Source organism: Pelophylax lessonae (assembly GCF_965119305.1).
Source record: "Pelophylax lessonae genome assembly, chromosome: 5".
NCBI classification, from domain to species: domain Eukaryota; kingdom Metazoa; phylum Chordata; class Amphibia; order Anura; family Ranidae; genus Pelophylax; species Pelophylax lessonae.
This window is the reverse complement of record NC_138772.1, coordinates 6914487-6928986: the sequence shown is the minus strand read 5'-3', so window position 1 is coordinate 6928986 and position 14500 is coordinate 6914487. Positions and strand designations below refer to the sequence as shown.

The 14500-nt window shown below is 46.4% G+C and overlaps 1 protein-coding gene across 1 annotated transcript in view; it reads left to right on the top strand.

The window, feature by feature from the left end:
- Window positions 1-5845, top strand: part of CALCRL (calcitonin receptor like receptor) — a gene marked incomplete at its 3' end in the record, with an annotated part of 165088 nt that extends 159243 nt beyond the window's left edge. The window contains exons 12-13 of the mRNA XM_082258800.1: window positions 2052-2093; window positions 5624-5845. Coding sequence (XP_082114926.1) covers window positions 2052-2093; window positions 5624-5845 — 264 coding nt within the window. The remainder of the gene's footprint in view (window positions 1-2051; window positions 2094-5623) is intronic.
- Between the last annotated feature and the right edge of the window lie 8655 nt (window positions 5846-14500).

Below are 14500 nucleotides of genomic sequence, written 5' to 3'. Positions count from 1 at the left end.
AGAGGCCAAGGTCTATGCACTGGCCTATCTATGACCAAGAGGACATGGTCTTTGCCACTGGTCTGTGGAATATGACCTCAGTCCTGCTGGCGTTGGGACCCTTGGCTTACTTTTAGGAGCTCTCACTCCCAGCTGAGAGTATTTGTATTTCCAAGGTAAGTAGGCACAATGTCCTCCTGGCAGAAAAATCAGAAACCATAACAAAACTAGCACTTCAAGGTGCTCTCACCACCTGCAAAGGTCCTTATCCTTTGTAAGATTAGTGTGTTTTATGGGTTTTGGGCCTCCTCTCCAGACTTCACCTCCAGCACACAGTAGCAACAGAACTATAGTCACAGTCCTGCAGCTCAGGAATGGGTAGTACACCAGACAGTAACAAACCACAGCAGTAGTAGCACAGGGACAGCAACACATTATTATTATTATTATATAGGATTTATATAGCGCCAACAGTTTGCGCAGCACTTTTCAATGTGGGGGAAGACAATACAGTTACAGTACAATTCAATACAGGAGGAATCAGAGGGCCCTGCTCATTGGAGCATACAATCTAGAAGACTTGGGGTTCAACTTCTCGCATAGGCAGCACAAAAGCCATATGGTCTCATCAGCAGTAAACTGATCCCCAGCAGACCCTCGGCAGCAGTCATACTGTAGACCCAAGAGAGAAACCCCAAGTCCCATGCATCGCCACCTCCAGTCCTGAGGCTCTCAGCAGCACAGTCCTTGGCAGCAATGTCTGAGCCCTTCACTCCTGGACTCCATGCATATTCAGACCTCCGTCACAGGCTGCTGGTCCAAGTCAGGGCTCGACAAACCCCGGGCGCCAGGTCGCATTGGCGACTAGAATTAGCGACCTGGCATCTGGGGTGCCCTGCAGGAGGTGTCCTGTCCCTTTTGCGCCCCCCCCCCCCACCTCCTCCCTGAGTGCACGGACTACCGTGCCGTCCGAAAATTGAGGCCCGGCTTTTTGGCCATCTTCTGTGAGATGAGAGAGGCTTCCAACGGGGAACTGGCGCCCTCTTGTGGTGGCCGGGAGTTTCACAAGCAGTCACTAATGATTGTTTCCACTGCCTGTTCTCAATGCCTGCCCAACTCCTTCCCAAGAGGAGAGGAGATGGAAGTTTTTGCAGGCTTCATCTCCCTGTCCACTTACCTTTGCTTAAAGGTAAGTGGACAGGGAGTGTGGTTATTATTATTTATTTATTTTTTAAATTATTTAAAAAATAATAATAATAATTTTTCTTTTTTTTTTTCAATTATTGAAAAATATGTATATATTTTTTTTTTATCAAGTCCCTGCCATGCCAGAGCCACACAGCCGAAAGCCCCTTTCACACGGGCTGTCTGATCAGGTCCGCCTGTCAGTTTCTCAGGCACACCTGAGCGGACCCTTCAGTCTCCTCTATGGAGCTGTAATCTGCCGCCATCTGATCCTGTCCGCCAAAACAGACGGATGGTGGTTCTATTTTCTATCCATCCCGTGGATCGGATCAGATGGCATCGGATGGAAACAGACAGACGGTCTGTTTCCATCCGATTGCCCTATAGAGGAGAGCGGGGTTCTAGTTGTATTTATGTGTAAACCAATCAGGTTCCTCCTTTCTGAGATGGTCTCATCAGCAGTAAAGTGATCCCTGACAGATCCCAAGTAACCACAGGTCACATGCATCACCACCTCCAGCCCCGAGGCTCTCAGCAGCACAGTAATTGGCAGCAATCTCTGACCCCCTTCAACTCCTGCGATTCAGGAACACTCAGTCCACCTGCACAGGTTGTAGGCCTCAGTTGCTCCCCCAGAGCTTCAAAAAGCAGTGGGTAGGGTCAACCCTCCAATCAGGTTCCTCCTTTCTAACTCCATTCCCGCTGAAGGTGTCAATTACAGGAGAAGGAGGGTAGGAACAGTCTGCAATGGGAAGCAACATTCTGCTGGGCAGCTTAAAGGGGCATCAATGAAAATGCCGGGGAGTTGTCCATATTTATTGATCTATTGCTTATAATAATTCATGTCTGAAAATGTATCCATTGATATAAATCACTCTTCTCTCTAGGGATTGCTGGTGGCTACAATATTTTGTTTCTTCAACGGTGAGGTAAGTGTATTTTTTTCTGCCAACCTGGAATTTGCTCTATTTTTAGATAAAAAAAAAATAATAATACTGATATGGTGCTTTTACAGTAGAGAAGCTTGGTCAGCAATGACATCACGTCCCCTCTCTTATGTTCCCCAGACCCTTTCTCCCCCCCGCCGCCCTCCGGTGCTTCTACGGAATAAGGAATCTCCTGGCGGCGGAAGTACGCCATAGAGAATACCGAGGACCAGATAGTCCCCGGCAGTCTCTAGGACTCTCGGAGGCCCGGGCGCGACGTTGTGACGTTATGACGTCACGCCCGGCCTGTAAATACTGCTGTGATCTCTGGTGGAAAGCCGAGATCGTTTTTATTTTGTTTTTATTTTTTTTTTATCTCAGGCTTGGAGGAGAGATCTGAGGTCCTTTTGACCCCAGATTTCTCCATAAAGAGGACCTGTCATGCACTAATCTTATTACAAGGGATGTTTACGTTCCTTGATATAGGAATAAAAGTGATAAAAAAAAAAAAAAAACGAAAGGGAAAGTGTAAAAATAATGAAATAAAAATAAAATAAAATAAATAATAAAAAAAAAAAAAAAAAGGCCCCCGTCCCCACATGCTCACACATAGACTCGAACGCATACGTATGTCGCACCCACATATGTAAACGCTGTTCAATCCACACATGTGAGGTATCGCCGCAAACGTAAGAGCGAGAGCAATAATTCTATCCCAAAACCTCCTCTGTAACTCTAAAATGGTAACCTGTAGAAATTTTAAAGCCTCACCTATGGAAATTATTAAGTACCGAAGTTTGGCGTCATTCCACGAGTGTGCGCAATTCTAAAGCGTGATATGTTAGCTATCTATTTACTCAGTGTAACATTATCTTTCATATGATACAAAAAAAAAAAATTGGGCTAACTTTAGTGTTTATTTGATTTTTAACCACTTTAGCCCCCGGAAGATTTGGCTGCTCAAACACCAGGCCCTATTTTGCGATTCGGCACTGCGTGACTTTATCAGGACAATTGCGCGGTCGTGCGACGCTGTACCCAAACGAAATTGAAGTCCTTTTTTTCCCACAAACAGAGCTTTCTTTTGGTGGTATTTGATCACCTGTGCGATTTTTTTAATTTTTTTGCGCTATAAACAAAAAATAGCGACAATTTTGAAAAAATAACAATATTTTTCAAATTTACTTTTATATGAAATTCTCAAAAAAAAAAAAATGTAAAAATCAAAATTTTTTAACATTTTAGGCCAATTTGTTTTCTGCTACATATTTTTGGTAAAAAAAAAAAATTGCAATAAGCGTATTTTGATTGGTTTGCGCAAAAGTTATTGCGTTTACTAACTACGGGAAAGATTTATGTCATTTTTATTGTTTTTACTAGTAATGGCGGCGATCTGCGATTTTTTGCGGGACTGCGACATTGCGGCGGACAGATCGGACCCCTAACTGACATTTTTGACACTTTTGGGGGGACCAGTGACATTACTACAGTAATCAGTGCTAAAAATATGCACTGTTACTGTCAAAATGACACTGGCAGGGAAGGGGTTAACTTTATTGGTGATCAAGGGGTTAAGTGTTTCCATAGGGGGCGTGATTCTAACTGTGGAGGGGCGTGGCTTGTGATGTAATCACAGAGACATACGATCCTACATAGCAGGATCGTATGATCTCTGCAGTTACATCAGGGAGAATGACAGGCGGCTTTGTTTACATCAGCCGCCTGCCTTTCTCCCTCTCCAGCGGGAGATCGCGAGTGACCGACGGACATCGGAGGCACCGGTCACTCGCGCTAGCTCCCCAGGGAACGAGCGGTGGGCGGGAGCGCGCCGCCGGCGGCGCACGCTTGCCCCCCACAGGCGGCTGAGCGAGTGACGTACCCCTACGTCACTTTGCCCAGCTGCGGCCTGCCGCAGTATATCTCCGGTGGGCGGTCGTTATGTGGTTGATTCATGAAACTCCCAAAAAAAAAAAAAGCTTTGAAAAATTGCTGCGCAAATACCATGTGACGTAAAAAGTTGCAACAACCGCCAAAAAATGATGATTTTTACATGTAGGAGCGGAGTGGCAGATTTGGTCCGGTATGGAAGAGGTTAAAGCTACATGACCATTTAGGCCTCCTGGGCCCACAGGTTTTCAATGCTGTGTGCGTCTTTAGTACTGTAAGCCCTTATGCACACTTTGTAGTGAGTTTTTCTGCGTTTTTCAGCGTTTTTTGGGCGTTTTTAGCTAAAAATCACCTCTCTGCTACTTTAGTAACTCTGACTTTCCCACAATGCAATGCTTGCCAGAATTGCATTGGATGAGCATTCACGCCCATACGATAAGATTTAGGTATGGGAGAAAAAAGGGTCCTACAACATTTTGGTGCAAATGTGGACCCTTTTTTCCCCGCATCAAAATCGCATTGCATGGGTGTGAACATCCATGTGATGCGATTCTGTCAAGCTCGCTGCATTTTGCAATCTGTTTCGGGGTGTCGTTCATGGAACATTAAGCCCCCCGTTCACATCCATCCAGAACTCATCCATGTCTTTATGGACCTTGCTTTATGTACTGGTGCGCAGTCATGTTGGAACAGGGAGGGGCCATCCCCAAACCCCTCCCACAAAGTTTGGAGCATGAAATTGTCCAAAATGTCTTGGTATGCTGACCCCTTAAGAGTTCCCTCCACTGGAACTAAGGGGCCAAACCCAACCCCTGAAAATCAACCCCACACCATAATCCCCCCTCCACCAAATGATTTGGACCAGTGCACAAAGCAAGTTCCATAAAGACATGGATGAGCAAGGTCAGGACTCTGTGCAGGCCAGTCAAGTTCCTCCACCCCAAACTCACTCCTCCATGTCTTTATGGAACTTGCTTTGTGCACTGGTCCAAATCATTTGGTGGAGGGGGGATTATGGTGTGGGGTTGATTTTCAGGGGTTGGGTTTGGCCCCTTAGTTCCAGTGGAGGGAACTCTTAAGGCGTCAGCATACCAGATAGAACTCCTTTAGGATGAATTAGAGCGGAGACTGTGGGCCAGGCCTTCTCATCCAACGTCAGTGCCTGACCTCACAAACGCGCTTCTGGAAGAATGGTCAAACACTCCTAAACCTTGTGGACAGGCTTCCCACAAGAGTTGAAGCTGTTATAGCTGCAAAGGGTCGGCCAACTCAATATTGAACCCTACGGACTAAGACTGGGATGCCATTAAAGTTCATGTGTGTGTAAAGGCAGGCGTCCCAATACTTTTGGTAATACTAATATAGTGTACATATCTATAACTGTCTAATATCTACTAGCTTGCTCTCAAACCAAAAAGATCTCCTAGCGCAGTGATGGGGAACCTTGGCACCCCAGATGTTTTGGAACTACATCCCCCATGATGCTCATGCACTCTGCATTGTAGAAGGGAGATGTAGTTCCAAAACATCTGGGGTGCCAAAGGTTCGCCATCATTGTCCTAGGCTGTGGTGAGCCATGTACCAAGACAAGAAAGCATTGGGGCTTCTTACATGCAGTATGTTTTTGTTTTTTTTTTGGTCTTCAGGTTCAAGGCGTTCTAAAAAGACATTGGAACCAGTACCGGATCCAGTTCGGAAATAGCTTTGCCCATTCTGAGGGTCTCCGATCGGCGTCCTACACCATATCCTCCATCAGCGAGGCGCAGGGCACCACGTTCACCCACGACTATAACAGCGAGCACTCGAATGGGAAGAACTGCCATGACATGGAGAACTTGTCCTTCAAACAGGATAAACCGTACATGTGAATCCCGAGTACCGGCTCCGAGATGGCGTGTCCGCGTGTCAAGGAGCAACCACTGCAAGGCCTACTACTCATCTTATGTTTGTTTCAGTATTTTATATTTATAGTAAGTTTGTAAACTGCATAAAGTTTATGTTTTTTGCACTTGTATAGAAGATGAGTTCTACCCAGCCAGGAGAATCCAATGAAGAAATGTGTTCACTGCTCACAAGCCCGATATACCGGGGCATCGTCCTGGGTGACCGGGTAGTAGAAGCCAACCAAGGGCACTTCCTATACCCCAACTACCAGTAAATGTAAAGGAGAAAAAGCACCGGAACTCTTAAAATTTCACCAGTTGTAACTTTATTAATCCTGGGCAAGCAGATACAAAGTCCCCACCTAGGACCCCATCTCTGAAGCATTTCATCCAAGCCTACATGTAGGTGGGGTGCAGCCCAGTGTAGTGGAAGCTAACCAAGGGCACTTCCTATACCCCAACCAACAGTAAATGTAAAGGAGAAAAAGCCAGCGGAACTCTGTTAAAATTTCATCAGTTGTGAAATGAATTTATTAATCCTGGGAAAGCAGATACAAAGTATCTACCTAGGACCCCTTCTCTGATGCATTTCATCCAAGCCTAAATGTAGGTGGGGTGCAGCCCAGTATAGTGGAAGCCAACCAAGGGCACATCTATACCCCAACCACCAATAAATGTAAAGGAGAAAAGGCCAGAGGGACTTAAAATTTTAATTGTTACAGGCAAGCAGACACAAAGTCCCCACCTAGGACCCCTTCTCTGATGCATTTCACCCAAGCCTACATGTAGGTGGGGAGCAGCCCAGTGTAGTGGAATACTGGGTACCAGAAGCTAACCAAGGGCACATCTACACCCCAACCGCCAGTAAATGTAGAGACATAGGTAAAATTCAACGCAGTTGTAACTTTATTGTTACAGGCAAGCAGACACAAATTCCCAACCTAGGACCACTCCTCCTGATGCATTTCACCCAACCGGAAGCTAACCAAGGGCACAGCTACTCCCCAACCACCAGTAAATGTAAAGGAGAAAAAGCCAGAGGAACTCAGTTACAATTTACCCAGTTGTAACTTTATTAATCCTGGGCAAGCAGATACAAAGTCCCCACCTAGGACCCCTTCTCTGATGCATTTCACCCAAACCTACATGCAGGTGGGGTGCAGCATGGTGTGGCAGAATACTGGGTACCGGAAGCTAACCAAGGGCACATCCTATACCCCAACCACCAGTAAATGTAAAGGAGAAAAAGCCAGAGGGACTTAGGTAAAATTTCACCAGTTGTAACTTTATTAATCCTGGGCAAGCAGATACAAAGTCCTCACCTAGGACCCCTTCTCTGATGCATTTCATCCAAGCCTACATGTAGGTGGGGCGCAGTCCAGTGTAGTGGAAGCTAACCAAGGGCACATCTATACCCCAACCACTAGTAAATGTAAAGGAGAAAAGGCGAGAGGGACTTAGGTAAAATTCAACCCAGTTGAAACTTTATTGTTACAGGCAAGCAGACACAAAGTCCCCACCTAGGACCCCCCTCCTCTGATGCATTTCACCCAAACCTACATGTAGGTGGGGTGCAGCATGGTGTGGCAGAATACTGGGTACCGGAAGCTAACCAAGGGCACATCCTATACCCCAACCTCCAGTAAATGTAAAGGAGAAAAAACCAGCGTAACTTTACCCAGTTGTAACTTTATTAATCCTGGGCAAGCAGACACAAAGTCCCCACCTAGGACCCCCTCCTCTGATGCATTTCACCCAAACCTACATGTAGGTGGGGTGCAGCCCAGTGTAGTGGAATACTGGGTAGCAGAAGCTAACCAAGGGCACATCTATACCCCAACCACCAGTAAATGTAAAGGAGAAAAAGCCACCAGAAGTTACAATTCAACCCAACTTTATTTTTTCAGGGCAATCAGACACAAAGTCCCCACCTGGTACCCCCCACCTCTGATGCATTTCACCTAAACCTACATGTAGGCGGGGTGCAGCATGGTGTGACATAATACTGGGTACCGGAAGCTAACCAAGGGCACATCCTATACCCCAACCTCCAGTAAATGTAAAGGAGAAAAAAGCCAGCGGAACTCTGTTAAAATTCAACCCAACTTTATTTTTTCAGGGCAATAAGACACAAAGTCCCCACCTGGTACCCCCCACCTCTGATGCATTTCACCCAAACCTACATATAGGAGGGGTGCAGCCCGGTGCGGCAGGAATAACACACTCTGTCCCCGTGCAATGAAAGAACTTGTATTGAAATAATGCAGAAACAATTCACATAAAACCAGATGGGAAGGCAGCCCAACCGGGAACACTGACAGTTCCAACAGCATGTAGAGAGCAGAGTGCGGCCTACCTGTCAGCATCTGTAGAGGGGAAGAATGCGGCCCGCCCGTCTTGTGCCCAACAGGCAGGTGTCCAGAGAAGTTGCGAGCCCTACGCTTTCCCTCCTCATCAGGAACCTTTCCCTTTTATAGGCTCTGCCTTACCCAAGATGGCCGCCAGAGTCACATGAGGTGGCAGCATCCATTTGGATGCTTCCCCAGTGACCCAGGAAACCATAGAGGAACTGCGTTCCCCCTGACTTCCTCTCCAACTGCAGTGCTGCTGCAGAAGAGCGCCACCTGTAATGGAGGAAGCAGACTTCACCTGCCTACATACAAATAAGCCCAATTTTGGGGCAAAACAGACCAGAGGGGAAGGCCCTAAGTGAGAACTTGATTGTCATCATCAATAAAGTTACACTTGTGTTGAATTTTAACAGAGGGCCACCAGCTCTTTCTCCTTTGGATTTTTTGGGAAAGCTGAATGCTGATGGGTATTAAATGAGCAGAACGGAGTTTATTTTTGCTCTTTCCTTGATCCTGGCTTCTGGTATGGCTCTCTTCCCACCTGATCTTCAGATGTTGTTCAGCCAGAATTCCGAATTACGCAAAATACAGTCAAAACTCATGGGGGTTCCTCCATTTCCAGCCAAGTCTTCATGGGGTTTGTATCTTCTTCCTGGGTCTGAAAAGGAAGAACTTTCTCCTACCACCCTTAAACTGGTGGGTCAGATTGGACCTAGCTTCAGACATAGATCTTTTAAAGAAGAACTCTTATGTCAATGTTCTGTCCCCCGGTGGACAAAGTTCATGTCCCATGCTGCTCCATGCTGTGGAAGGTTGGCTACAAGGTTGGACAGGGCACTGGAGAGCAAGGATGGTTTCTATTAATACTAGGTGGAGCGTTAATGAAAAGTTATTCATGCAAATTATTAATTGGATCATTTTAATTTGCTTTCACTTCAACTGGTTCCACTAGAGGTCGTGGGAACAATGGCATGGAAACCCCTTTGGGGAAGAGAACAGTGTTTTATATACATGGAGAAGATCGTGAGTACCCTTTCCTGTACCATGTCATGAGACTACTGTGTCCCAGAGGCGTAACTAGAACCTTCAGGGCCCAGTGCAAGAAACCATGAAGGGCCTCCCGGACCCCTGGCCGGGGCCCATTCCCTTCAAGCATGGGGTTCTTCCCACTGATCCTGGGGCCCTTTACTCTCATTGCGGGACCCTTTCACAAGTTCTGCAGTGGGCCCCCTTCCTGCCATCTTGGGGCCTCCGCACGGTGGTGGAATGCCAAGTGTGACCTTTGCGATCCTGGAAGGTCACCCACTGGTGTCAGTAGTTTTTATTTTTTGGTATTTTAATTGTATTTTTTTTTATCATTTTATTTTATTTACAATGTGACTGACTATGACTCTGTCCATTCAGAAAAGGAAGGAGCTGGTAAATTACATATTTACCGACCCCTTCCTGGTTTTCTATTGTGAGACATCCCCTGCAGCAGCCGGCAGGAGAGGGGAGGGAGCACAGTAGGGGGGGGGGGCAGAGCAGTGGGGGGGGGGGGGACCAGGGGAGCACACAGGGGCCCAGAGACACCAGAACACAAGTGAACTGGATAGGAGGGGCGGCGGGGGCAGCACACAGAGGAACCAATCTCCTTCATTTTCCTCCTGCATCTACAGGAGGAAAAAGGAGGACAGTGATTTCTCTACATGCTGCTCCCTGCCGCCCCTCCTATCCCAGTGTACAGGGGAGCCGCACAAGCCCCCTGGAGTATGGGGCCCGGTTGCAATTGCAACCCCTGTAGTTACGCCCCTGCTGTGTCCTGTACCATGTCATGAGACTATCATACCCTACATAAATGTCTAAATGGAAAGCTTTTGCTCATTTTGCTTTATGACCTAGGTCAGTGATGGCAAACCTTGGCACCCCAGATGTTTTGAAACTACATTTCCCATGATGCTCATGCACTCTGCAGTGTAGTTGAGCATCATGGGATATGTAGTTCCAAAACATGTGGGGTGCCAAGGTTTGCCATCACTGACCTAGGGTGTTTTGTGCCCTTGGTGGCCAAAGCAATTATTTAAATAATTTATAATTTTCTATCTATAATGATACAAAGTATTTCAGCATAATGGTCCATCTTGCTCCCTGCCTCTAACAGTAAGGGGCAGAGAGAGAGACATGTCTATGACAAAGCAGAAGAACTGTTGGTGGACCCAAAACGAGTCAAATCAAAATTTGATCTCCAACTCTAGGAGGAAGCTCCCTATCCTATGGGGTATGCTTAAGGGTCCCCGGAGTTGTCCAAACTCCAAGTGTAAAGGATAAGAGCACCACAAGTTTGTAAATGACTCCAGAAAATTTTACTGATCTTGGTTAAAAAAAAAAAGGAAAACAAAAAGATAAAACTCAACGTCTTTCGGGACTAGTTTGATCAAAGTTTGATCTCCGACTCTGGGAGGCAGCTTGTTATCAGCTCGGTATCCTTAGGGGTCTCTGGAGTTGTCCAGGATAAGTGTAAAAGATGAGAGCACCACAAGTTTGTAAATGACTCCAGAAAAGTTTATTGATCTTAATTAAAGAAAAATGAAAAGATAAACCAACGTTTTTCGGGACTAGTTAGATCGAAGTTTGATCTCCGACTCTAGGAGGCAGCTTGCTATCAGCTCGGTATCCTTAGGGGGTCTCTGGAGTTGTGTCCAGGATAAGTGTAACAGATGAGAGCACCACAAGTTTGTAAACGAGTCCACAAAATTTTATTGATCATGATTTAAAAAAAATTAAAAATTAGAAGACAAAACCAACGTGTCTTGGTATTTAAAATGTCATCAGGGCTTAAAAAGTGGAAGAAAGAAAGAAAATTCAAAAAAAAATCTGATATGTATGGAAGAGCCCTGGAGCCATCATAAAAAAAAAAAAAATTCAAAGATTTCTGAGCTAGAATTTTTTTTCTTTTTTTTTTACAGAATTCTGAGTTTGAATGTCAGAATTCTGAGATTAAAAGTCAGAATTCTGACTTTGCAGGTCAGAATTCTGAGATTACAAGTTTGGACCATGTTAAATTTATCAAACACAATTCTGAGATTAAAAGTCAGAATTTTGAGATTAAAAGTCAGAATTCTGACTTTGAAAGTCAGAATTCTGAGTTTAAATGTCAGAATTCTGACTTTTAATCATCTCAGAATTCAGACTTTCAAACTCAGAATTCTGACTTTTAATCTCAGAATTCAGACTTTTAATCTCAGAATTCTGACTTTTAATCTCAGAATTCAGACTTTTAAACTCAGAATTCTGACTTTTAATCTCAGAATTGTGTTTAATACATTTTAGCATAGTCCAAACTTGTAATCTCAGAATTCTGACTTTCAAAGTCAGAGTTCTGATTTCTAATCTCAGAATTCTGACTTTCAAACCCAGAATTCTGACTTTCAAAGTCAGAATTCTGACTTCTAATCTCAGAATTCTGTCTTTCAAACCCAGAATTCTGACTTTCAAACTTCAAATTCTGTAAAAAATAATGTTTTTTAAGCTTCAGAAATCTTTTTATGATGGCCCCAGGGCTCTTCCATAGATATGTACTCTCCTAATTAAGTGTAAGGCAACATTTGCATGGCCGGTTACATGTGGCCACCAGATCCTTTTGGGTTGAATGAATGGGACATGCGATTAGCAGCTGTGGGGCCATATAGTCGCACACAGAGCAGATAGCTGCAGTTATGGATGGATGTCCCAGTCTGAACGCAGCAAGTGAAGCCAGATCTTGAAGCTGATGGATGGGCTTGATGGCCAGACAATAGCGAGAAGCGATGGGTGACAGCAGCTCATTTCCTTTCAGTGCAGGTTGAGTTGTAGGGCCCATTTGAGTTGGGATTGCTTCAAATTTTTAATTGTAAATTTAAATGGCACCCCAACGTACCATAGTGCCTTGTGTTGCAAATTTTGTGACTTGCCTGGTTTTTGGGATGTTTTTGTGTGTTGGCAGACCACTGATTTCAATAGGCTTCTAACACAACGCGCCCTCCAATCTTTTGACATGATATGTGCTGGGTAGAATTCCTCGTCCGGTATGTGATCTCCTAAATATAGCGCTCACTTTTTCTTTTATAGCGTCATATTTTTTTTTTTTCCACCTGTTCTAAAATCCTAGTCTTGGTTTTTTTGATTACAATGATATATTTTAATATTTTATTTGCAATTGCGGTATCATAACGTATGAACTGTTCAATGAAAGAGCTAAATCCGATACGTTCATCCACTTAACAGACAGAGCTTATTCATCAATACTGCCACATTATGCTCATACATCTTGGTGGGGGATGGGGGGTGCAGTTTGGCTTCTTCACCCTGGGCTTTAGGTGACCCCCTCGACTGGCATATGCTTCAGGAAAGTGCTTGGAGCTAGTTGCGTTGTCGGACATTGGCTGGAGGAGGGAGGGGCGTCCTGTCCAACCACATAGCTGGCCTTCCACAGCATATGGGGGATGGGACAAAGTACTACATGTACCTTGTCCCCTGGGGTACACAACACTGTAGTAAAAAGAAAAGAGGTCTTAATGACCACCCAACATATTCAGTAAGTGGAGGTAATATTCAAACCACACATGTGAGGTATCGCCGCGATCGTTAGAGCGAGAGCAATAATTCTATCCCTAGATCTTCTCTGTAACTCTAAGCTGGTAACATGTAGAAATGTTTTCGCCTATGGAGATTTTAAGTACCAATGTTTGTCGCCATTGCAAGAGCGTGCGCAATTTGTAAGCATGCAAATTCAGTCATGCAATCTGTATGGCTGAATTCGCATCGCACAGACATCGCATGTGATTTGCTTAGCAGTGTGGTGCGAATCACATGCGATGTCTGACATCACATATGTGAGAACCGGCACTAAAGCTAATTTACTGCCTCTAAAAAATATGGAAATCTGTCCATGGCCTGGCCACAGGTCTACTATGATAAGTGCCAAACTACTATGTGTATTGAAAATGACTTTTCCTTTTAGATACATTGTATTTATTTATTTCCTGTTTGTATCAGCTGTAAGCGCGTGCCAAATCTGTCCAAAATTTCCAACGGCTCGTATGACGAAACATTTTCCGTTGTTTAAATAAAAGTAAACTGTTCATAAATGGACCCAATAGCACCCCATATTTAAAGGGAACCCACCCCAGGCAACTAACTAAACATAAAGGGGTTGATTTACTAAAACTGGAGAGTGAAAAATCTGCTGCAGCTCTGCATGGGAGCCAATCAGCTTCCAGGTTTTACTGTCAAAGCTTAAAGAGGAGTTCCAGCATGGGGGGAAAATTATAAGTCAGCAGCTACAAATCAGTGGCGGCTGGTGCTCCATGGGCTAGGGGGGCGGCAGACGGACCACACCATACCCCCCCCCCACACCAGCTCGCACACCATACCCCCCCCCCAGACCACACCAGCTCGCACACCATACCCCCCCGGACCACACCAGCTCGCACACCATACCTCCCCACCACCCCCGGACCACACCAGCTCGCACACCATACCTCCCCACCACCCCCGGACCACACCAGCTCGCACACCATACCTCCCCACCACCCCCGGACCACACCAGCTCGCACACCATACCTCCCCACCACCCCCGGACCACACCAGCCCGCACACCATACCCCCCCACCCCACCCCCGGACCACACCAGCTCGCACACCATACCCCCCCGGACCACACCAGCTCGCACACCATACCCCCCCGGACCACACCAGCTCGCACACCATACCTCCCCACCACCCCCGGACCACACCAGCTCGCACACCATACCTCCCCACCACCCCCGGACCACACCAGCTCGCACACCATACCTCCCCACCACCCCCGGACCACACCAGCCCGCACACCATACCTCCCCACCACCCCCCGGACCACACCAGCCCGCACACCATACCCCCCCACCCCACCCCCGGACCACACCAGCTCGCACACCATATCCACCCCCCCCGGACCACACCAGCTCGCACACCATACCCCCCCGGACCACACCAGCTCGCACATCTTACCCCCCCCCAGGACCACACCAGCCTGCACACCTGTCGCCGGCTCACTCACCCCTCATCCTGGACATGTGGACAGGCAGCAGCGCCAGCGGCGGCTTCCCCCTCAGTCTCCTGCGTCTCCTCCCTCCTCCTCCTTGGCCAATGGCATGGCTTCTCCTTTCGGCCAAACGGGAAACGGTCTCAGGACCCGCTTCCTGATTGGCCAGGAGGAGGATCCGTATGACAATAGGGAATATTAATTCGCTATTGTCACACAACAGGGTGGGCTCAGGGTGCAGTGCTCTGCA